The following is a 24,549-nucleotide window of genomic DNA, read 5'->3' as shown; positions in this document are numbered from 1 at the left end:
TATAATAGATTGGCGAGCGACGCAGCCTCGTCTTCTCAGGCTCATCTCCGATGCTATGTTTACAGGAAACATGTAACAAATATGCTTGTCGCTTTACAAACTTCGCAAGCAGAAGCTTTTATAAGCATCGTTGAACACTCCTCAATAACCATGCTAAGGTCTCCCACGAATGTCGACGTCTCGAAAGCGTAAAGAACGTTTTCGAGGTGGAAGGCCTTTTCCGTTGTCATATTAGGTATAGCGTCCTTTTTCAGTCCTCGGTGACTAAAATGTGATAAAATCTGTGGAAGCGAGTATCAACTGGAACGTTACGTGGAGTGCTGTTTCGTTTCTAACGTTTACTTTGTGCGTGAACTTTCCATGCTCAGGAACTACAGGAAGTGCTACAAGCTACAATGGTGGTTAGGAATAAAACCTGTATAGTACGTTTTGTCCGAAGCACGAACCCTTTTAATTACACATGTGCATGTACCATGGATTTTTTTAATTAAATATTTTTTACTTTTTAAATAAAAAAGCAAAATATTAGGATTTACTCAGAAAAAAAAGTTAACAAACGGAAATAAAATGATTTAAGTACCTAACACAAAAATGGTCATTCCCATAATTTTACAGTACACAAAGAAACTAAGTAGTTACTTACCTATACATTTATCACATTTTTCGTCTTTCTGCCTTCGAGCAGAGTAGGTAACTAAATTGCATTCCAAGTCGCAATTTACTATTTTTCACAGAGATTTCGAATCAGTGAGTCATATCCATTGCGAGGAGGAAAACATCCTCCTTGCTACATTTCAAAACAGCCTGGTGAAAAACAATCTATAATTCTATACTGAGAGGCCAATTCTGTACATGAAATATATTAAAAAAAAAACTATGAAGGGGTGATAAGGGATCGCTACTGATGCCAAAAATGCAATCAGTAAAATTTTTGTCTGTCTGTCTGTCTGTCTGTATATTCGTTATAGAAACAAAAACTACACGACGGATTTTAACCAAATTTGGCACAATTATTCTTCATACTCCTGGGCAGGTTATAGTAAAAGAATCATGTAAATCGGTGTAGAAACACCAAAGTTATACATGAAATACGCTATAAGTCATCGCGCGTGAATACAGAATCATGCAGCCATAAGGATTATTTTTTGTGTATCAGTTGCCGCGTTCGACGCGTTTCGCGGCGGGAGCTATAAAAAGGCGGCGGGTCTGCACTCTGCACCCGTTTCGCGTTGTCATGGCATCACGTGTGAACGGCTGAACCGATTTCGATAATTCTTTTCTATTATATTCCTTGAAGTACGAGGATGGTTTTTATGTAGAGAAAACGTAAATATGTACCACGGGCGAAGCCGGGGCGGACCGCTAGTAAATAATAAAAAGCACAGAACATCGACTTGGGCAGTATTTCTGTTTGATGCTCTATACTTGAGGAATACAAAAATGCTAGTCACTTGAAATAATTCTTATCGTTAATCATTAAGAAAAGTTTATTAATAAGCTACGAACTCGTTAAAAATGACATGATTCGTACGTTTTACTTAGAGCATTATTTTATATTTAGACGTTTTTTTATATAAAAAATACGCTTTCGTTGTAGAAGTAAGTGCCTTTTACTTTTTAAATAAACAAAATTCTTAAGAAATGACTCTACACACAGAGGTCTTCATTGCACCTTTACATTCCTATCACCCTTTTTTCACACATTGCAAGCTTAAAATTCCAAAAGCACAATAAAGATGTCACACAAGTATTCGCTTAACGAAATAATCGGGAGCGAACAAAGACAATACGTATACTCCTAAAAGCTTCTCCGAGTGCAGATAAGATAGCTTTCTTCGCCATGAAAAAGTGACCGGAATCAGTGCAACGAAGCGAAAAATAACTGTTGGAAAGTAATTTACATGGCCTGCCGAGCGAATGAGCGAGCTTCCACGACCGACTCGTTCAGTAGTAGCGCACTCGCCTAGCGGTCAAGGCTCCAGCGAAGACCCGCGCCACGGACAAATTAAAAAAAAAATTAAAAATAAAAAGCGCGCGCTCGCGGCTGTCAAACGTCACCAATGCAATTTGACGAAAGTTTTTTCATCTAAATTTTTTTAACTAGCAACATTTCTTAATCGCTCGGTTTTTAGTACGAATAACTGTTTATTTCTTAGTGCCGGTGGATAATGAGTTCGTGATTGTGCTACGTCTCGGAGTCCGTTAAGCAGGTGAATTTATTTTCTATTATTTATTACTTATCTATTAATCATCCCATTGAATGTGAGCGAAGCCATAAATCAATTGCACATTTGAAACGTCGTTCCGTTGATTTAAATTTGACATGCATTATGCACAGATTATAAATAAATTAAATGCGCAGATGCATTATTTATTAACCTTTAACATAAAATATTCTACAAAATACAATAAATTAATTGCGTATCCAGTAATAAAAATAACGTATTTTTTTGCACGAGTAGGGTCAATCTTTTTGCATTTTCAAGACTAGTCACAGACGAAGGATTTTTAAGTTTTTTTCACATCATTATGGTTGGCAGAGACGATGGAGCATAACGGCCTAGCAATCATAGGTTGTTGATCTTCCCGGCCAAGGAAATAAGTACTAACTCGTTTAAGGGAAACCAGATCTCAAACTGTTTTATTCCCTTGAATACATTAATAGTAATAAAGCTATTAATAAAATTATATTGTTGTTTGACTCTATCGGCATTGCGAATTATTATATTGAGTTATGACTTGAACAACTATAAAGAGACCTTTTTATTTTTTATTTTAAATGCCCAAAAAGTCTTCGCTGATTGAAATTACTATTTTAAAAACAATAAACAATGACTATTTTTAAATAATCTAAAAGTTTTCGTTCAAAATTACTATTTTAGAAACAATAAATAATGACTATTTTCAAATAATAATATTGTACATTGTAGGTAATTTTTTTTCCATTTGTACACAAATTAATCATACAAATCTAAATATAAAGAAGATATACAATACGTAGTAAGTCATTAAACTTTAATAACTATCATTATAACTTATTCCTCGTTATAAATCAACGAGTCCTAAAAACATAATTATAATTTAAGTAACCTTAAGCAAACTCATAAAAAGCACACAGTTTTTTCGCTTATTAATTTAAAACTATAATTAAACATCCGGTGTAAGGAATAATAAAGTATGTAAAATATTTTCAAACGTAACGAATTTTGCATTGAAATAATACGCATCATTCAAGTTCAAAAAAGATCCGTATCTATAATTTGCATAATCACCTAAAAAAATATGAAATGTCAATGTCATTAGTGAATCAAATTAAAAAAAAATAACCCAAGCCTTGCATACAACGCCGTTACCTAAAAAAAAAGTACATAAAAAACAAATTAGCATCAATTCTAAAGTCGTGTATTTGACCACACTGGCTCCGTTCCGTTGTCTTGAATGTAGGTCAGTGAAATGAACGAAACGCGGCCGGTCCCGTATGGAATCCGACCTGACCGCCCGCGACCAATTTCAACGACATTCTTTTATTCCAAATTCAAATTTGTTTCGCGCGGATTCGAATCGCGTAGGCTAAGGCGTTTTGCTAAACAGCCTGACATAGATACAACAAAAATAAAAAAAATAATTCTTATTTCATATCATAAGTGGTATTTTTATTGTTCGAATAAGAATTGCTGTTCGCAAGACTTAAATTCACTTTTACCTTCTTTTTACTTTATAGTTTGCTCTTATGAAATGCATTTTATTATATTATAACGACATACATTGGAAACTAATTTGAACCAAACGGATGTCTTTCACGTAGGCTAGGGAATTACGCTATACAGCCAGTGACCTGTGACACAGATACTATAAAATACAGCTTATAAAAATAATTTTAAAATTGCGAGTCTACATACTATTTCTAGAATGTATAATTATTATTATTGATCTCGAATTGATATTCTTTATTTATTATATACGAATGTCACATAGAAGAGTCATATGTGTGTGTCACATACGATTGTGTATAAAAGAATATGATAGCTTTTAAATATGAATTTTATTGGCACGAATTCTAATTGATTACATTTGAGCTTTATGCTAATTATTTTGAACGGCTTGTGACATGGATTCGTTACAAATTCATTAAGTTTTTATAACTTTGCTCATGGTATTTAATTAATTTAAATTTATTTTCATTGACCTTTATGCGAACTGTTTTATGATTATATATTTTCTATGAATCAGCTCTACTTTTTTATTTGAATTCGCTTCGCTTGAAGTCAATAGGGAAAACTAGTTACTGGGCTAACTTAATAATATTACCATACATCAAAACTTCTTTAAAAAAATGATAAATATTCATTATATTTATCGGAATATCTAGTATTTTAAAATCCCTAGAAACAGACTTGTCTCTGGCTCTGCTACCCGAAACATATTTATTTAATACGTCAATAAATACATATAAATCCAATGTTTTTAAATTCTTACGTTGATTATTATAAAATAATGCGAAAGGTTTTGAGGATTTGTATGTGTGTGTTTGTTACTCTTTCACGCAAATACCTACTACTAAACCGATTACAATAAAATTATAAGCACACATATAGAGGGTAACTTGGATTAACACATAGGATAGGTTTTATCCCGGAAATCTCACGGGAACGGAAACTATGCGGGTTTTTCTCAGAAATAAGATGCAATGGTTTCAAAGATTACACTTACATACAAACGGAGCCATTCCATAAAACAATAGTACCTACAAATACAACATTTTATGTCAGTAAATTTTATTTTGAAATGAAGTGAAAGTGATATTCAAAAGGAAATGCCATCATCTTTTAAAAAGTTGAATTGTCTGTCTATTGGGCACGAAGCGACCATAAACAATAAATGTTAATTGTCTATGATTCATATCCGATATCCCGACTCGTACTCTAATATTTATTAGTAAATTAATTTCTGTGTTCAATTTATTTTATTGCCTTTTTAGTTAGCAGTTCATATCAAAATAAATTATTATTATTATTAGTATATTACAACTCTCTGTGAGATACATAATATAAATACAGTTTAAACTCTATATAACGTCACTTAAGGGACCGTGCATTTTTCGACGTTATAGAGAGTGGTCGTTAAATCGAGAGAAAGGGAAAATTGCATGATTGGTCCCGAGACAGGAATATTATTTTGACATTGCCTATAAAACCATGTTATCATCGCTTGATCAAGGTCTTCATATTGAGGTTTCTTCAATTTTTTGGCAGATCGTCCATTTTCTTCGGCATGCAGAATTTTTCTTTATTTTTCTACGACTGTATTTCTGAGAATCTTCGGTATGTCAGTAAAAAAGAATGTACACAACTACATTTTCATTGATTTTGGCAACTTAGTCAGTACAACCTAGTCCTAGTTCCTAGTGGTAATGTCTTATTGTGGTCGTTAATTAGAGTGAGCGTGATGCTATATGGAGTGTATTATTGTATAGACAACAATATAAACCAACCAAAGTCGAGAAATCTTGACGTTATACGGAGTTTGACGTTAAATGGAGTGTCGTTATATAGAGTTTACACTGTATAATATATAATATACAATAGTTAGCAGTTAGCACATCAGCTGATAAAGAAAATTTAAGTGAAGTAGGTATAATTTTATGGGCTGGAACTCATTATTATTTTTGCTATTTACTTTAGGCAAACCACGCGCGCGAAAAGTAAAGTTATGCCACAGATAATGTACTACATTTTTGCATAATTATTAGATATATCCTTTATTTCATTATTAATATGGGTATGGTAAAATTATAAAAATAAAATTCTTATAAAAGCGAGCACGAGCCATAAAATATTTATAAAAAAATAATACCTTCGCAAAGCAAATGATATTCCGATATTAAAACACGCATGTCCACGAAATGGTTTAAAGGTAATTGTTTTTAAGATAAGCGCAGATAAGCGTGGGGTCGTTAACATCGTTCCCGCGCAGGCATTCCGTTACGACGCCATCTTGTTTTCAGTCGCTAATTGGGGTTTCAATTGCTTCATTTAATTTAATCGAATGTCACCTGTCATGTTTAGTCTGTAATCGATGGTGTGGTTTTTTTTTAATTTGCGTGCAGACTGTGGCTCAAATCTGATTTGACGTCAGAGGCCAGAGCGTGGAAATTGGAATGAATATAGTTATTATTATTTTAATATAAATAATTAATTGACTAAATTAATATAAATAATTAGGTAAATTTCAATTATCATTGTTATCTTTAAATGTATATTCCAAGAGCATCCTGGTTTTAAATATAATAATTTAAAGTTCAATTAATTAATTTTAGCCTTATTACGATATTTTACGTCTAAATTATGACACACACAGTGCTCTAGCTAAAATCTTTGAGTAAAACTTATCATCGATAATAATATATATACTTTCTTAGAAATGTTCAATATTCATATTATATATCATAATAAAACGCCATTTAAAAGCTCGTTAATAAATCATTATAAAGGTTTATAGGTAACCTAAATACAACTAGAGAAGCTAGATAATTATTACTACTGTGTTCTAGACTCTATGAATATGTAAATAATAGGTTATGTTGAACAGGTTATACATAATAACTTAAGTACTAAAATAGACTGTTGACTAGAAAAAGCTCAAGTTATTTACATACTACCTTTCCACCCGCAGCTTCGCCCGCGCAGTCAAAGAAAAACCCGCATAGTTCCCGTTCCCGTGGGATTTCCGGGACAAAACCTATCCTATTTCCCGGGGTAAAAAGTAGCCTGTCCTTTGTCGGGTATCAAAATATCTCTATACCAAATTTCATGCAAATTGGTCCAGATGGCGTGATTGAGTAACAGACAGACAGAGTTACTTTCGCATTTATAATATTAGTATGGATAGAGGTTGTTCTACTTATGATTATTTGTAGTTTAAGTTCTAATAAATGTAAAATAGTAAGAATACAATTTTAATAAGCTCGAAACAAATGTAAAAAAGCTCAGTCTTTAGTAGCAAAAAAACGATTTAACAGAAAACATTACTTTCACTTCATCTTATCATAAAAATAAAAGTGTTTTTTTATTAAGCTTTTTGTTACTTCTATGCGATCGAAAAATGCAGAACCCCTCAACATTGCTCTAATTCTAACAACGGATTTTGATGCGGTGTTTTTTAATAGATAGAGTGTTTGTGGAAGGTTTTAGGATATAATTTTAGTCAAAGTGGGTGAAGCCCGGCGGAACGCTAATCACTACATAGCATAAAACAAAGTCGCTTTTTCTGTCCATATGTATGCTTAAATCTTTATAACTACACAACCACAGATCACAGAAACTCTATGTACACAACGGATTTTGATGCGGTATTTTTAATAGATAGAGTGATTGTAGAGGTAGGTTTTAGAATATAATTTAATAGATTTTTGATAAGTTGGTCGAAGCCCGGTGGAACGCTAATAAAATATAAGACTGTACTGTAAACTACAAGCATATTATATCTATTCTTTCTCCACGTGTCCCTTAGTGAGGTGTACACCAAGGCGGTCTCACGATGTTATAGGTTACTAATATATATTATAAAGGCGAAAGTTTGTATGGATGTATGGATGTTTGTTACTTTTTCACGTAAAAACTACAGAACCGATTACAATGAAATTTAGCACACATATAGAGGGTAACTTGGATTAACACATAGGATAGTTTTTATCCCGGAAATCCCACGGGAACGGGAACTATGCGGGTTTTCCTTTGCAAACGCGGGCGAAGCCGCGGGCGGAAATCTAGTAGGTTATAAAAAAACTATTAAGGAATTTAATAGTGGCAGTAAACATGTAGATTTATAGTAATTACTGAGATTATAACAATTTAGGCTTTTTCAACCTGTTTATTCCACACCAAAATGCGTAGATCAATTAAATGCTGTTTTACGGAAAAATTTTAGTGGACAGTAGCTCAGTGGTTCGCGCCTTACCAAATAGCATAAGAGTGCATTCGATGCTCTTACGCAGAAACGGCTGAAGTGATTTCGGTAAATTTAAATGAGCTCATAGATTATAGTATAAATATCTTATAAAATACATAAAATATATGTTTTTCTTTTAACTTTGGTTGAAAATACAAATGCGTTACCCTTTACATACATATAATTGTACATTGTTATAGGTCTATTAAAACTTTATTACAAAGTTGCTAATATGCAATGAAAAATTATGGCGTGTGAGACTGTTCGTAACTTTGTGTTTTTACTTAGAACTTAACGGTGTACTTGTTGTTATAAAAATCACCAACTTAATGATTCTTTTGTAAAAGAATTAAACGCGTTTGAAGTCATTTTCACATAATATGTCAAATGCTACTTTTTACTTTTTTTAACATTGAGGTTTTACATTAATTTTTATATTAACGTGTATTGCAAAATAGGTTATAAAAGTTAAATGAATGAATATTTATTAAGAGAAGTAATTCAATATAGAAATGAAATTGTCTTGAAAAAAAACAACAATACAAAAAATTCACGATAGTTTTAAAAATCAGTTCAACATATTAATTTGTATTGCATTTTCAAACAACACCCTTTAAGCAATAATTAATAAATATCAATAGACTCTAAACCAATTACACTTCATATTTCTCACGTTTCATCGAAACAAACGCAAGTCAATTGAAACATAACTGTATTACCGAAATTTGCACACAATACATTCGAAATAATAATAATTGTATTGAAGTGATATCATCAAATTGCATTTAGCAAGTGGTTATTGTCTAAATAAAACCTGGGAATTTGGAAATTGTTTTTACAGTTGCGAAATAATAACTAGGATAGTAATTTGACCTATTCGACCTTCTGAAATACTCTTTGAATGACTCTTTATTGTACACTAGCTTACCGCCCGCGGCTTCGCCCGCTTTGTCTAAAACCTAATAAATTATATGCTGAAACCTTCCTCTTGAATCACAGGGATAACGTATGTATCGAAAGGTGAAATAGTTTTTATAAGCTAGTATAAGTAGTGTACATTCTGCCAACAACCGTACCTGTTGAAATGTACTGTATATGTATACTACGTATATAGTTTATTCCTATTGGGGCCGATTTTTTAATCCCTGTTTAAAACTTACCCGTCCAATAAAGTATTACACGATAATGTTAAAATGTCACCTGTAAACTGTCAATTGCATGCAATAAGAATACATTTTGAAATGGTAGTTTTATTAGACGAATAAGTTTTAACCGAGGATTGAAAAATCAGCCCTTAATTAATATTATCATTATAATAAATAGCTAGCCAATAAACGTTGAAACGGGCTTAGCGCGATGCAATCAGACGGAAGTGAACCGAGATTCCAACTTCTATAGATATTAATACATTTCAGGGACCGTTTAGCAACGGTACATGTCTACTTAACCTGCCTCTGTACCATGTCTTCAGTATTATTTCCAACTAGATTACCGCCTGCGGCTTCACCCGCGTTTTGAAAGAAAGAAGAGAGAAAGAAAAAATTTTTTTTACAACACACATAAAACACAAAACCAAACAAATAAATAAACAAAAAATAGTACCTACCTAATTACTTATTACTAATCAGTGTGTTGCTAAAAAGGGTCGCTACTCAGCATGTGCGCTGCACTTGTTGTGAAGCGCGCGTTTGGTTTTAAAGAAAAACCCGTAAAGTATCCTATGTCTTATTCTGGGTCTTCAGCTACCTACATACCAAATTTCGTTATAATCGGTTCAGTAGTATTTGCGTGAAAGAATAACAATCACCCATCAATCCTCAAAAACTTTCGGATTTATAATATTAGTAGCCCGTAGTAGGATGTGGAAAAATAACAGCGCTATATAGGTCGTTTAGCGCCATCCCTTTCTCACACTGGAAATAATACTGCTATAAGATGTGATAAGCCATGGCTTTGAATGGATATCGATGGGGAATCTATTGGTCTTACCACAAAACAAATTAAACACAGTCTATCTTTAAACTCGGGATCTGTCACTTTAATAGTTGTCTCTGTGAAATACGATAAAACCAGATTAATGAGAACCCGCGCTTATAGTTAATTAAACCGTGTATAAAGCTTTTTGTGGTACGACAGAGGACAAATGGTTTTCGACTTATGTCAGGTTTAGCGAATATAAATACAAATCTCCTAAATATGAGTCAACGTCAAGGTGTTTTAACTTTTAATCACGACAATAGGGTGCGCGTTTTATACATTTAAATCGAAATATTCGTCTTTATCTTATATTTTACATTGTACCATAAATTTTAGTATCATAATAAATAAAAATTATAAAATAAATGATTGTAAATAAAGTAATTTATATTATGCATTGTTGTTACATTGCAATGTGTATGTGTAATATTGTAATAGCAATAATAACTACATGTTTATGTAAAATAAATATATGTTATTATGTTTTATGTTTCCATTCTATATGTACGCGTTGAGTTGAGTATTAATTACTATGATTAAGTATAATTAACATTCGATATCCGATCTTAGTGAATAGTGAATAGTATCCTATCTATGTTTTATTATTTTATAAGTAAACCTAAGCGATATACAATATACATATTTGAAAACGACTTTACAACCAAGAATGGTTGTAGAATCGTTTTCAAAAAAATATAAATAGTAGACTCTTAAAATTTAATAAAATTGCATCATGACAATACTAAGAGTACTAAAACAACTTCCAATACACAATCATTTAACTATATATCCTAAACTGGATGTGCTTCGCGGTTTCACCCACATTACTCCGCTCCTGTTGGTCTTAACGTGATGATAATATAGCCGTCCTCGATAAATGGGCTATCTAACACCGAAATAATTTTTCAAATCGGACCAGTACTTCCTGAAATTAGCGCGTTCAAACAAACAAACTCTTCAGCTTTATCATATTAAGTACTAGCGACCCGCCCCGGCTTCGCACGGGTGCAATGCTGATACTAAATACACTACAGAAAAACTGTGAACGTTGTATATAAAAACATAGCGGCCCGACCGGCCGGTACCGCCGCAAACGCTACGTCCCGCAATTTTTAAATCTGTAATATCTTCGAAAATATTCACTTAAATCATACGGTGTAAAGTGCCATATAGATCTATATTAAATGATCAATGTATTCAAGGTATTTAATTGGTTAAGGATTAATGCTGTATTGGTGAAAATCGCTTCGAAAATTAGCTATTATTTGTCGTAAAAAGTAAATGACAAAAAAATGTTATTGTGGGTTATCCATAAGAGATAGACATATACCACCGCGGACTTTTCTGTAGACCTTTTCAATGTGTATAATACTTAGTACATTATTTTGATAAAATTCGTAGGGTTCAGCCTGCGTTTGCAATATAAGCGGAAACAATGTAATTTTTTACGACATCACATTAGAAACCTCAAAAATAACAGTACTTCTCCACTATTTAATGGATGTTATTATACATATAAACCTTCCTCTTGAATCACTCTATCTATTAAAAAAAACCGCATCAAAATCCGTTGCGTAGTTTCAAAGATTTAAGCCTACAAAGGGACATAGGGACAGGGAAAGCGACTTTGTTTTATACTATGTAGTGATGATGATAGTGATAGATAAACTCAAACTCGAAGGTTTGTATTTTGATTTAAATCTTGTGAGTTACATTGTAACATTTAAGCTACCTAAGTTTAACTATAGGTAAGAGATTGTGATTCAGATCGACTTTACGCGTGAGTGAACCCGCGTGCCAAACCACTACATGTGATATGCCAACTCGGTGACATTGCGACCTACACTTTCTCACAATAACTGTTATCCGACACACTTATGCCGGTCGAATTACAACATACATACTGATATTATTGCGAAAGTCTGTCTGTTGGTGTTTATGTTTGGTGGATCTTTTGCAGGGGCGTGCACAGAGTTTTTCGACAGGGTAGGCAGAAATATTGTAATGATATTATAAGTCATAATAACGAATACCTACTGCAATGTTTATATTTTCACATTGCTGTTCTCATATTATATGAGATTACAATACGTAGTATTCCCCAAAATAATTTAAAATATATTACGATTTACACACCTAAGTACCTACTATAAAATAATTTTCAAAGTACCTAGGTATAATAACTAGTATTCTATATTATGAAATTAACGATTAACTTTACCTTTGTGTATTACAAATTCCGGTATAGATCGGCCCTTTTTTCTATCACTAAGTCTCTGTTTGATAAATGTTTATTCATAAAACAAAAATAAGAATTTTTCGTTAAATTATAGGTAAGTACCTAATTATCTTACACTCACGATAGACTATAGATTATCTATTTAGTTACTCCCAAAACACTTCACTTGCAAATTGTCTTATTTAACATTATTAATTTTCTCAAAAAACAAATTTAACCTCAAAGTAAAATATTAAATAACGTTTGTTATTTCCAAAACAAAACAAACGAATAATGATACTATTTGCAGATGGTCATTACCGCTACAAAAATGTATAAATTATCACACTTCTTAAATTGGTCGCATATTCAACTTCAGTTTCGACTTTCGTGGTTCCGAATTCGGTTCGTACCTAATTCGTATATCTTCGTAAAAAGACACTGCCTACCTTGTGTGTTTGTGTGCGTGGTTTTATAACATCAGTGTGCCGTGTTTATAGGCACGCACACATATAAAATATGCGTAGACACGCAGAGCACACATATAAAAACTTAGACACGGATAGTTTGTGTCTTTGCCGTCCCGTGACGTACTGGGTCCCGTGGCGGCGCTAGTGCAGCGCATGCATAGTGACTTGAGCTGTGTATAGAAATTAGATAAAAATGCCACCAAAATACCAATAGATGGATCTGAAATATATTTGAAATATTTTGATTTTTATTTCATACTACATGGCGTAATTAATAAAATAAAATGACGCTGTGAATTTCATTTATGGATATTAAATATTGATCAGAGTTTGGTAAATGCTAGGGTAGGCAGTGTCTTTATGTCTTTATGGAATGCACGCCACTGATCTTTTGATATAATATATTTTATAATTATAGAAATGTGGAATTAGGGATAGGTAAAGAAAACTATACTTAATATGTATTATAAAGCTCAAGAGTTTGTTTGTTTGGTTGACACGCTAATCTCAGGAAACACGAGTCCGATTTGAAAAATTATTTCACTGTTAGATAGCCCTTTTATCGAGGAAGGCTATATTGCATAGTACAGTAGGCGCGCGATAATCCGGCGCTCGCGAATCCGGCACGCTCAGTAGTCCGGCACTTCGGGACTCAGAGAGCCCGCTCTATAATCCGGCATTTTACATAGCTGAACGCCGGATTACTGAACGAAAACGTCACAAATGATGAACCTAATGAAAAATATTAATTAAATAAGTATTAAAATTACAATTTTAATACTTATTTAATTCATATTTTAATTAATTTATGTATTTTTTTTTATAATAAATTCAACTTAGGTACCATTTTAAATATGAAGTCTTATTTCCTATACTAATTCGATAATCCGGCATTTCCGACAATCCGGCATAGAGGAAAAATTGCCGGTGCCGGATTAGCAAGCGCCTACTGTACTTATTACAATAAAAGTAATTTTTATCCCGATGTGAGTTGCTAATCACCTATCTTATTCCAATAATATTTGTATATATATAAAATACCTAGCTTTTTTTATGGGAACGACTAGTTTGGTATCGTAATAACGTAACAGATTTAGATGAAACAAATATAAGTCGAAGTAACCGATAGATTGGACTGTACACTAAATATAGTCTTGAATTTAACACACAATTTTATAATTATCTGAATGTCGGAATTTGATTTAAAAAGATTAAGCATTAGGGTCAAACACAGGCAAAAATTATCCCCAAAAACCTAAGGAATAGTTTAAAAGAACGGTGTACAGCTACTTAAGCTTCATTAGGAAATATCTAAGATGTTTCTTGGCGCCATAACGGTATATCTCATTTCCTTTGCCAATAAATTGAATAGTGTCAAGGCTGGTTAGGACTTAAGATAATGTCTAGGTATAAATTGCAAGGTGATAGAATGATCTAGGGTTTATTTAATTATTTGAACGAGTTATAATATATGTATGTCAGTCTGTAAGGTATTTATTCTATGGGTTTGTACAATTTATTGTCTGTTACCTGAATTAAATGTAATAAATAATAATAATAAATAATAGAGGATGATTTATTGTTTCCTATTATTATTACATATATTTGTATTTTTACAGAAAACTTTATTACGTTTCCAAAAATTCCCTTCGTAATTTCTTACTTCTGTTTCCACAATTAATTATTAAAATAACTATATAACTACATAAAAACGTCATTTAATGTTTTCTTTTCTAACCATAAAGGTGGCTTTTCCACCAGAGATGCATAGCGAGGTATGTGTTTGTAAAGAACCATTAGTATCGCTTCAAACGTTAAATGAAGCGATATAATAACGCATCCTCGCACATCTCAGGTGGAAAAGCACTTAGTCTACATTCGAAAAGCTTTTCCTTCCTAACCAATGCCTTTTGTTCCAGCCACCGAACATGCGAACCTGAGCCATGGGTCCACCAATAAACAGTTGGCCGTCGAGCCACCACCACGACCACAGCCTGATCCTGACCCTGGTCGACAAGCTTAGTGGTCTTGGCGTGAATTGTACTGTAGTGGTCGTGTTGGTCCAGATATTCTTGAGCTTGAATTATGTGACCGCTGGCCCGGTTATATTGAATTTGGATTATTTGCAAGGTATGTTTTTTCATTAGGTATTTGTAAGAAATAAATTGGGTTTACGTTTCGTGTTATTTTTGTATCACATTGCCAAAGGATACAGTTTAGAAAAATAATATCTAATTAATATCTTGTTATTTATGATGACATCGGTCACTGTAAATAACAAGATGAAAGAAATGCCTCTCTAACTATCATCTTCTGGGTTATAAACAATTTTAACCTTTTATTTAACTTAATATGGCTGTATTTATTTATATACACAATTGTTTAAACATTAATACCTATTTCATAATCTTCATCAATATCAGGCCATATAAATTTTTTCCCAAAACACGGCCTCCTATGAGGATTCAAACCATAATACTGTACACTAGCCAAATACTAAAAACTAAATAAAATTAAATTCGTACCAGTAGTCCTGATAGTAGAGCGCTCAAACAAACAAATTCTTCAACTCTATCACATTCACAGAGCATATCCACAACATATAAAGTTCTGTGATCACATTGTATAAAAAAGTCGAAGGCGCTGTCGCTGTCCCTATGTATGTTTCAATCTAATCTAACCTGCGCAATGTACTTTGATGTGGTTTATTTAATAGATAGATTGATTCTCTAGGATACTTTTAGTATATAATTTGTTAGCTAGTATATATAAAAGCATCCTACTATTAATATAAATATTATAAATGCGAAAGTTTGTGAGGATGTGTGTGTGTGTTTGTTATTGTTACTCTTTCACGCAAATACTCCTGAACCGATTACAATGAAATTTAGCACACTGCACACAATTAGAGGGTAACTTGGATTAACACATAGGATAGGATAGTTTTATCCCGGAAATCCCACGGGAACGGGAACTATGCGAGCTTCTCTTTGAAAACGCGGGCGAAGCCGCGGGCGGAAATCTATAGTATACATATACATATGTAAAGTATATAGATCTTATCTTTCAGCGTAAACATATATCGTATATACATAACTTCTTATATATAAAATTCTCGTGTCACAATGTTAGTCTGCATACTCCTCCGAAACGGGTGGACCGATTCTCATGAAATTTTCTGTGCATATCGGTAAGTCTGAGAATCGGCCAACATATCTATTTTTCATATGTACCACGGGCGAAGCCGGGGCGGACCGCTAGTATTACTATAAATACCTATATAAACTCGTAAAACAAGACCACTATAAAGAGACTATCTATGGGTTTTTACCATGTTCTAAGTTAGTAAGTCAGTACTTTCACTTCCTTAACATTTGGGTCAGAGAGGACTTCTTAAAGACATTAAGGCTTCGCAAATGGTTAATGTTGTGCCAAGTCTCCATACTAAACAATTTATAAAGCTGAAGAGTTTGTTTGTTTGAACGCGCTAATCTCAGGAACTACTGGTCCGATTTGAAAAATTATTTCCGAGTTATATAACCCACTAGCTGCGCTCCACGGTTTCACACACATAGATCCTGTTGGTCTTAGCGTGATGATACATAGCCTTCCTCGATAAATGGGCTATTTAACACACATTTGAAAGATTTTTCAAATCGGACCTGAGATTAGCGCGTTCAAACAAACAAATGAACAAACTCTTCAGCTTTACAATATTAATATACATAGTATAGATAGATTATCTGTGGTTGTACAGTGTATTGACCTTTGGTGTTAATGGTTTAGTGTCTATTAACATTGGTAATGATGTGACTGATTTCTATCTTAATAATTATGTGTTAGTGTTTACCAAGTTACCCTCTATATGTGTTCTAAATTTCATTGTAATCGATTCAGTAGTTTTTTATAAAAGAGTAACAAACATACACACCTACACATACACATACATCCATCCTCACAAACTTTCGCACTTATAATATTAATAGGATAGGATAGGATTAGTAGAATAGGCTACTTTGCTCAAGCTGCTATTATATCTTAGGTAGGGAGTACCATGCAAGTGAAACGGATTATTTCTTGCGCAGATTTTTCAAATTTCAATAATCAAATTGTCGAAATATTGGCGGAAACAACAATCCATCAAACTAAACTTGTAGTAAAATTCGTAAAAATCTGTTCAGCCATTTTGAGTCTTACTAATTATGTACATATACGTAAAGATAATCTTTTTAGTTATTTTTCTACCAGCATTGCGTTTCCATATCAGTCAGAATTACCTCACTTAACTTTCTCTCGATGACACAGAGTGACAAATATTTACATAATATTGTGAAAACCCGCTGATTCATCCGTAAATTGTTTAAAATGAATGTGTTTTTTTTATTTTTACGAACACGTCAAGTTACACAATAGACAATAATATAGGTAAATAATTCTTGGAATTATTTTATTGAAAGTTTTCTTGAAGAAAAGGAAGGAAATAAATAAAATGTCCTACTTTAAGACGTCAAAATATAACCTCAATTATTAACCTATTTTAACTCGATTGAAAGTTAATATGGCTGAATTTGACTTTCCAAAATAAGACGAATAGAATTACTAATTGCTATGTCCAGAAACATTTTTTTTGTAGTGTTTAGTCCGGTTTTACTCAGGTAGAGCCGGGTTTTAGTGACCAGTTTCAAACTCAAACTCAAACATTCATTTATTCAATTAGACTACTATTTAGTAGCACTTTCGAATCGTCATTACATAGTATTTTTAACATTTACCACCGATTCGGAAAGCAGTATCTATGGAGAAGAATCGGCAAGAAACTCCATAGTTGCTCTTTTAAAATAAGTTTAATTATAGAATAAACGGTAACGGTACATTTGTATGCATGTGGATTATTTAAACAATTGAAATTTTGTTGCACAAGATCAAAATTATGTTATCGGATTGACATTCATATAGAGCAAAGATTTAGTTGATTAGACAACTGAGAATAATGATATACATTAATGAATGACATACCAAACATAATAACTAAAAGTTATATTTTTGTATGGCGGGCTAGCAGATGCAAACATTTTGAACCTACGTAATAACTAATTAATATTGTAAAAAAAAACAATAAAATAATACCTACACAATAATACCTACACAATAATATCTACATAATATAATAATAGATATTAGAATTAGCTAATGGTTTGCGGAGCTTTTGAGCTTTATCTGAGCATTGTGATAGGCAAGTGCTGATGGTGATTTTTGTATCTCTAATAGTAAATCATATTCTATCCTATCCTACTATAATATTATAGTTAAATGCGAAAGTTTGACAGGATAGATGTATGTGTATGTGTAATGTGTATGTATGTTTGTTACACTTTCACGCAAATACTATTGAACCGATTACAATGAAATTTAGCACACATAGGTATAGAGGGTAACTGGGATTAACACATAGGATAGGTTTTATCTCGGAAATCCCATGGCAACGGGAACAATGCGGGTTTTTCCTTGAAAACGCGGGCGAAGGCGCGGGTGGAAAGCCAGTAAATAAATAAATGCTATGTATCATTGCGATACTTGGAAAAATGACAAGATGACCCACTTAATTTTAATATATTGATAGACATACATGACTAATTTCCTTCCTGTCTCATAAAAAAAACCCAACTCATAATAAATTTATCTCTATGAATAGACGTTGGACAAACAAAATAAGTGTGTTATTAGATTAAACGAACGGACCGACTGGTTTCTAACTGTATATCTTGTTTGCGCGGCGTGTTTGAACATAGAAGATACTTCGTTTGCATTTTATCGTGACGACATGTCGTAACGTAATGTAACTTTATCTTATGCGGTGAATACAAGAAAAATATTTTTGTAAACTGAGTACCGTAAAGAGTTATTTTGCTTTGTTTATAAGTGCCAATGCAAACAGTGTGGATTAGGATCTTTCATAATAGTACATACTTATACATATAATAGTACTTATAACATTTTACCTAGTTTTTTGTTACATATTTAATTTGAAACATGGCTGAATTTATTATATTAAGGGCTGATTTTTCAATCCTTGGATAAAACTTATTCGTCGAATAATGTATAAAACTACCATTTTAAAAACGTATTCTAATTGCCCGTATTTGACAGTTTACGTGACATTTTAATATTATCGTGTAATACTTTATTGGACGGATAATTTTTATCCAAGCATTGAAAAATCGGCCCTAAATAAATCAAACCATATGTATTTCCAAGTCAGTCTAAGTTGATTGACGTAAAGGGGAATGTTTCTATTTTGATACGAAAAATTTATATATTATAGTTATGTTTGTATTGTATATTGCATTAGTTTATATTTTTTTTAACTTCTGGGTCGAAATCGCAGGTCCTACCTTGATCAAATCAATTTAAAAACACCGGCCGTAAAAGATACCGATAAAAATATCGTTCCGACTTAATAAAAACGTGCCTAAATTTTTTCTGTTATTTAAACTCTTCAGACGTTGATGAGTCAATTCTTACACCTACAACTTATAAATCGCATTTTAATTTTACTGCATGTATTTAACCTATATGAGTAAACTCATTTGCAATATGTGTATCTATAGTTACTAATATTATAAAACTGAATAGTTTGTTTGTTTGTTTGAACGCGCTAATCTCAAGAACTACTGGTCCGATTTGAAAAATTCTTTCGGAGTTGGATAGCCCATTTATCGAGGAAGACAGGCTTCATGCCACTCGGATGACAGCTCTTACGATGAATAATTCATATTTATTTAAATAATCATTATGTAGTATTTTATAAATTCAAACTTACAATAAAAATTTAATTAAAATAAATAGTGAAAAAGAATCAGTAAGGTAAACAATCACTCTATCTATTAAAAAAACACATCAAAATCCGTTGCGTAGTTTTTAAAGATTTAAGCATACATAGGGACAGAGAAAGCGTCTTTGTTTTATACTATGTACTATGTAGTGATTTTGCACGTATTTTGAATCAGTTAATAAAGCGAATTACCAAACAAACGTTTTGTTTCAACGACCTCTACATTTCTTTTGAGATGTTAATGTTTCACTTTCGATTCGTTACCTCAATTCTAAAATGAAACAAAAGATGGCGGTGAAACTAAATTTAAAAGATGCATGAATATTGCGATATAAAACGTTGGTGGTCGTTATGCAACTATGTACTTCAATTTAATAATTTAATTTATTTTTTACAATAATTTAACATTGAGATTTTTTACATGATAAAATAATTATTATAACATGAGATGAAACCTTACATATTTTACAATGCTTCATAATAATTTTACTTCGTTATAAAAAACAACGGTCATGCAGACTTATCTACTTATGTTAATTCTTAAATTTCAATGTTCAACATAGAATAAAATATAAGCCGACGTTAACTCCTATGTATTTTATTGCATTGCTTATTACAGATCTTAACTTTTTCAATTATAACGATATTTTTATTCCCTCCCCATAAAAATCGCATAAAATATCATCCAACTAATCTCTATCTCTTTTGTTCCAGGCCCAGTACCTCTAGCAAGAAATATACGACACTTACCATGCGTATCAAGAAGAACGGGTGATGAAGGTCTCTGTATGTTTGCCATCGACTGCCTCAAAGCGAACGGCTCCCACCTCGGCACTTGCATTGACAGATTCTACTTCGGATCCTGCTGCCAAATCCCTGACAAAAATATCCTGCCAAGTATAATTAACAACGTAGATGATAACACGATAGACAGCTCTAGTTTTGTGCACCCTCACACTGAGGATAAACTACACAGCACTGTCAATAAAATACCAGATGTATTCACGAAAGTCAAGCCAGTTAGTACAACTAAGAGTCCGCTTGACGTACAGAATGTAACAGAAGCTCAAACTACAGCTAGTGTAGCGCAAGAGAGAACGGAACCGAATGATGTTGACAAAGTAGATAGTAATGCAACCCTAGATAATACGATAAACGATGATGATAAAATTACAACGCAACCAGTTACGTCATCTAGCGTTAAAGTTACAGAAATAAGTAAAACGACTGAAAGAATAGAAGCCACTGAAGTTCCTATCAAGCTATCAACATTCCAAACCGTATCAGGAGATTCGAGCAATTTAATAAAAGAACACGAAACAACGGTGAAACCGATTAAGATCGAAACAACAGAGACGGTTACTACAACAGAAAAGCCGAAACCGACGAGGAAACCAATAAAACCTACTTATAAGCCCAGACCGACGTACAGACCTACTAACTTTACTAGACCACAATATACTGGTACAGGCAGGCCTCGGCCAACAAAACCTGTCACTTCATATAACACAACAAGAAAACCTCCTTTTAGAATACCATCAAAAAGACCACCAACCAAAAAGCCTTTACCAATCCCACCTAGATTAAATATAACTATAATTCCCCAATCAACTAGTTCAAAACCCGCATTTACGAGACCTTCCGTACCTATTATAACATATATAAACACAACAGTTGCTAAAGTCGAAGAAAAAACAACAACCCCCACAACAACAATATCTACAACAACCACAACAACAATCGCTCCAATAACAACAGAGAGAGATGAAGTATCAGAAACAATTACAGAAACTGTTGCTGAACAACAAACTGAATCTATTCCAAAGGCCACTGAAGCGGTGACAACAGAATATGTGAAAATAACAGAACCTATTCCAGAAACAACACAATCCTCTCCAAAATCAACAGAATCACCTCCAGAATCAACACAAGCAACATCAAAATTAACAGAGGCGCCAACAAAACCGACAGAAGCACCAACTAAATCAACAACAACACCAAAAATAATTACAACAGAAACAACACCAAAACCAACAGAAAAATTAACAACAGAAGCGATTGTTCCAACAACAGAATCTGTTAGAGACACTACGTTACTAGAAACAACAATAGTATTTGAAACTGAGAAACCGACTGAAGCAGAGATTACAACAACTTCAACAGAATTCCCGCCTTTCATGACGTGGTCCAACACTTTTGATACAGTTACAAAAACACCAGAAACAACAAGCACTACAACAACAACTACTACTACAACAACAGCAGCACCTAAAACAACAACAGACGATGGTCAGTGATTCTTTTTCTTTATTATCCTAGAAATATAAGAATAGACTAAAATCAATGATTGAAACCAAATGAGAATCCCAAATAGGTCATCAAATATCAAAATCATACAAATTTTATATACCTATATGGTGATAATAACATTTTATTAGGTACGTAAAAAAGTTAAATAAATAACTGACACGCTGATAAATAGATTATAAGAACATGCAAATCCTGCGGCCTGCCCCCTTACCATAAAGACATGACAGCGCTATATACAGGGTGTTAACGATTACATTACGAGTGTGTGGTGTAAAATTTTTGGATATTTTTCCGTTTTATTTTTAAAAAGTTATTATTGTCATTTTACTGATTTGGTAAAGGGCTTTCGACTTTAGTTTATAGTTTTTTAATATCTGCAACAGTTACTGAATAATCGCCTGTGCACTCTTAACGACACTCTGTATAGGTCATAGCGCCATCTCTTTCCCACACTGGAAATATTACTGCTATAAGACATTATGGTTAACTTCCAGAACGGATTTCTAGAGACCAATAAGTAGAATAAACCTTATTAGTATTGAGTATAAAGCTTTTGCATCTCAAATGACTAACGAAGTTTCTCAGAATCAAAACTTGACTAACTTTCCTGTTGATTAACAGGAAAATGCGGTTTAAATCTTTAATGACAGTCATTAAGTTGGATTTAAATCCGTTATGAGCTAAGTATTGAGGTTGATGGTAAAACCTAGATTTATAAGATACATTGTAGGTAGGTAATGCTTCAGTAGCAATCTAATACTATCTATAGATAGCGAGCTGTACATATGTAATTAATATAACTGGTGATAAATAATTATTCGAATTTCTATCCATAGACAAATCGACAAAGTCAAAAATGTAATGTTTACAAGAATAGGCATGACGACAGTATCCATAAATGATCGTATTAGTGTTTTTAAGGGAAAATGTACAATAAATAAATTCAATATAGTGACTTAGAAATCTTAAAACCATTAAGATTAATGAGATTATCAATAAAATAAAACATTGAAATTCTGCAGTTAGCCATTTTGACTAAAACACGCGTGACGTCACGCTTAAGTAAACAACTCGCGTCAGATGTGTTTTGTTGTTATGAATATGTTGAGAATACGCATTTTTATTTATTATCTATTGTTTCACGTATGCTTTATCGACTCAGAACAGAAATACAATAGGCATGACGACAGTATCCATAAATGATCGTATTAGTGTTTTTAAGGGAAAATGTATAATAGATAAATTACATATAGTGACTTAGAAATCTTAAAAACATTAAGATTAATGAGATTATCAATAAAATAAAACATTGAAATACTGCAGTTGGCCATTTTGACTAAAACACGCGTGACGTCACGCTTAAGTAAACAACTCAAATCAGATGTTTTTTGTTGTTATGAATATGTTGAGAATACGCATTTTTATTTATTTTCTATTGTTTCACGTATGATTTATCGACTCAGAACAGAAATATAATTGTGAATTCACGAATACATGGTTCGGGGTTCTCCGCGCCAACTTTATACAATCATTTCTTATTATTTTCTCGCTTAAAATAATTAATAACACATTTTTGAGCATTATTTTTATGTGGATTCACACTGCAATACTGCACACCACTTATAAACTTTGAAATTCGTTTCTATAACACATATTAAATAAATATTTTTTTAATTTTCTTCGCAATGCGTACAAATAATTACGTATTTACCAAAATGTGACGTCACGCCTACGCCATGACACCTGCGAGCTGTTTTGACACAGTTAATAAATATTTTTTGAAAAATGGCTTTTATCTTTGTTAAATTTAAGTATTTTACCGAAATATAGGGTTTTTCTTGTATAGTAAACGTATACACACATTATGGAAGAGGATTTCAAAATCTTTCGTCATGCCTATTGCGAATTCACGAATACGTGGTTCGGGGTTCTCCGCGCCAACTTTATACAATCATTTCTTATTATTTCTCGCTTGAAATAATTACTAACACATTTTTGAGCATTATTTTTATGTGGATTCATACTGCAATACTGCACACCACTCATAAACTTTGAAATTCGTTTCTATAACACATATTAAATAAAGACTTTTTTAATTTTCTTCGCAATGCGTACAAATAATTACGTATTTACCAAAGTTTGACGTCACGCCTACGCAATGACACCTACGAGCTGTTTTGGCACAGTTAATAAATATTTTTTGAAAAATGGCTTTTATCTTTGTTAAATTTAAGTATTTTACCGAAATATAGGGTTTTTCTTGTATAGTAAACGTATACACACATTATGGAAGAGGATTTCAAAATCTTTCGTCATGCCTACCGTAGGGAAAGAACCGACACTTCTTGTACTCGAAGTGACATTACGTATCTGTGGTATTAAAAGAGACAACAGACAAAACTTCAAATACATAAAAAATCGAATTTACAGTATAATTTATGAACCTTAACACACTAACGGTTCAAATATCTATTATAAAAATATATTTACCTAAAAGACCGATGGCAGGTCGTTGACTGTAGTTTTTATATTGTTTTTATTATTCATCCTTTGTGATTACTCACGTATACATACACTTGTTAAAATCTCGATACGATATTTCATATTGACAAATAAGTATGTCCTAAATGGTAAAAAGTCGTTAGGTTAGATGAAATTAAATAATAACTGCCACTCATGTTACGTTACGTTACGTGACGATCCACGTAGTAATCTGTGACGTTACATTAGTTTATATGAGCAATACCTAACAATTTTGTTTGTACCTTTTATAATCTGAGAGAAGAGAAAATAAT

General features: G+C 32.6%; 1 protein-coding gene across 1 annotated transcript in view; it reads left to right on the top strand.

The window, feature by feature from the left end:
- Positions 1 to 1,940: 1,940 nt before the first annotated feature.
- Np (serine protease notopleural) overlaps positions 1,941 to 24,549 on the top strand; it is a 34,714-nt gene continuing 12,105 nt past the window's right edge. Inside the window, exons 1-3 of the mRNA XM_090117490.1 lie at positions 1,941 to 2,210; positions 14,532 to 14,742; positions 20,159 to 21,733. Coding sequence (XP_089973616.1) covers positions 14,556 to 14,742; positions 20,159 to 21,733 — 1,762 coding nt within the window. The 5' untranslated portion in view covers positions 1,941 to 2,210; positions 14,532 to 14,555. The remainder of the gene's footprint in view (positions 2,211 to 14,531; positions 14,743 to 20,158; positions 21,734 to 24,549) is intronic.

Source organism: Colias eurytheme, chromosome 28, assembly GCF_061535395.1.
Source record: "Colias eurytheme isolate Ceu_HAF_F1 chromosome 28, ilColEury1 Martin Lab GWU primary, whole genome shotgun sequence".
NCBI classification, from domain to species: Eukaryota; Metazoa; Arthropoda; class Insecta; order Lepidoptera; family Pieridae; genus Colias; species Colias eurytheme.
The sequence above is the reverse complement of the archived record's forward strand: the minus strand, read 5'-3'. Positions and strand labels throughout refer to the sequence as shown.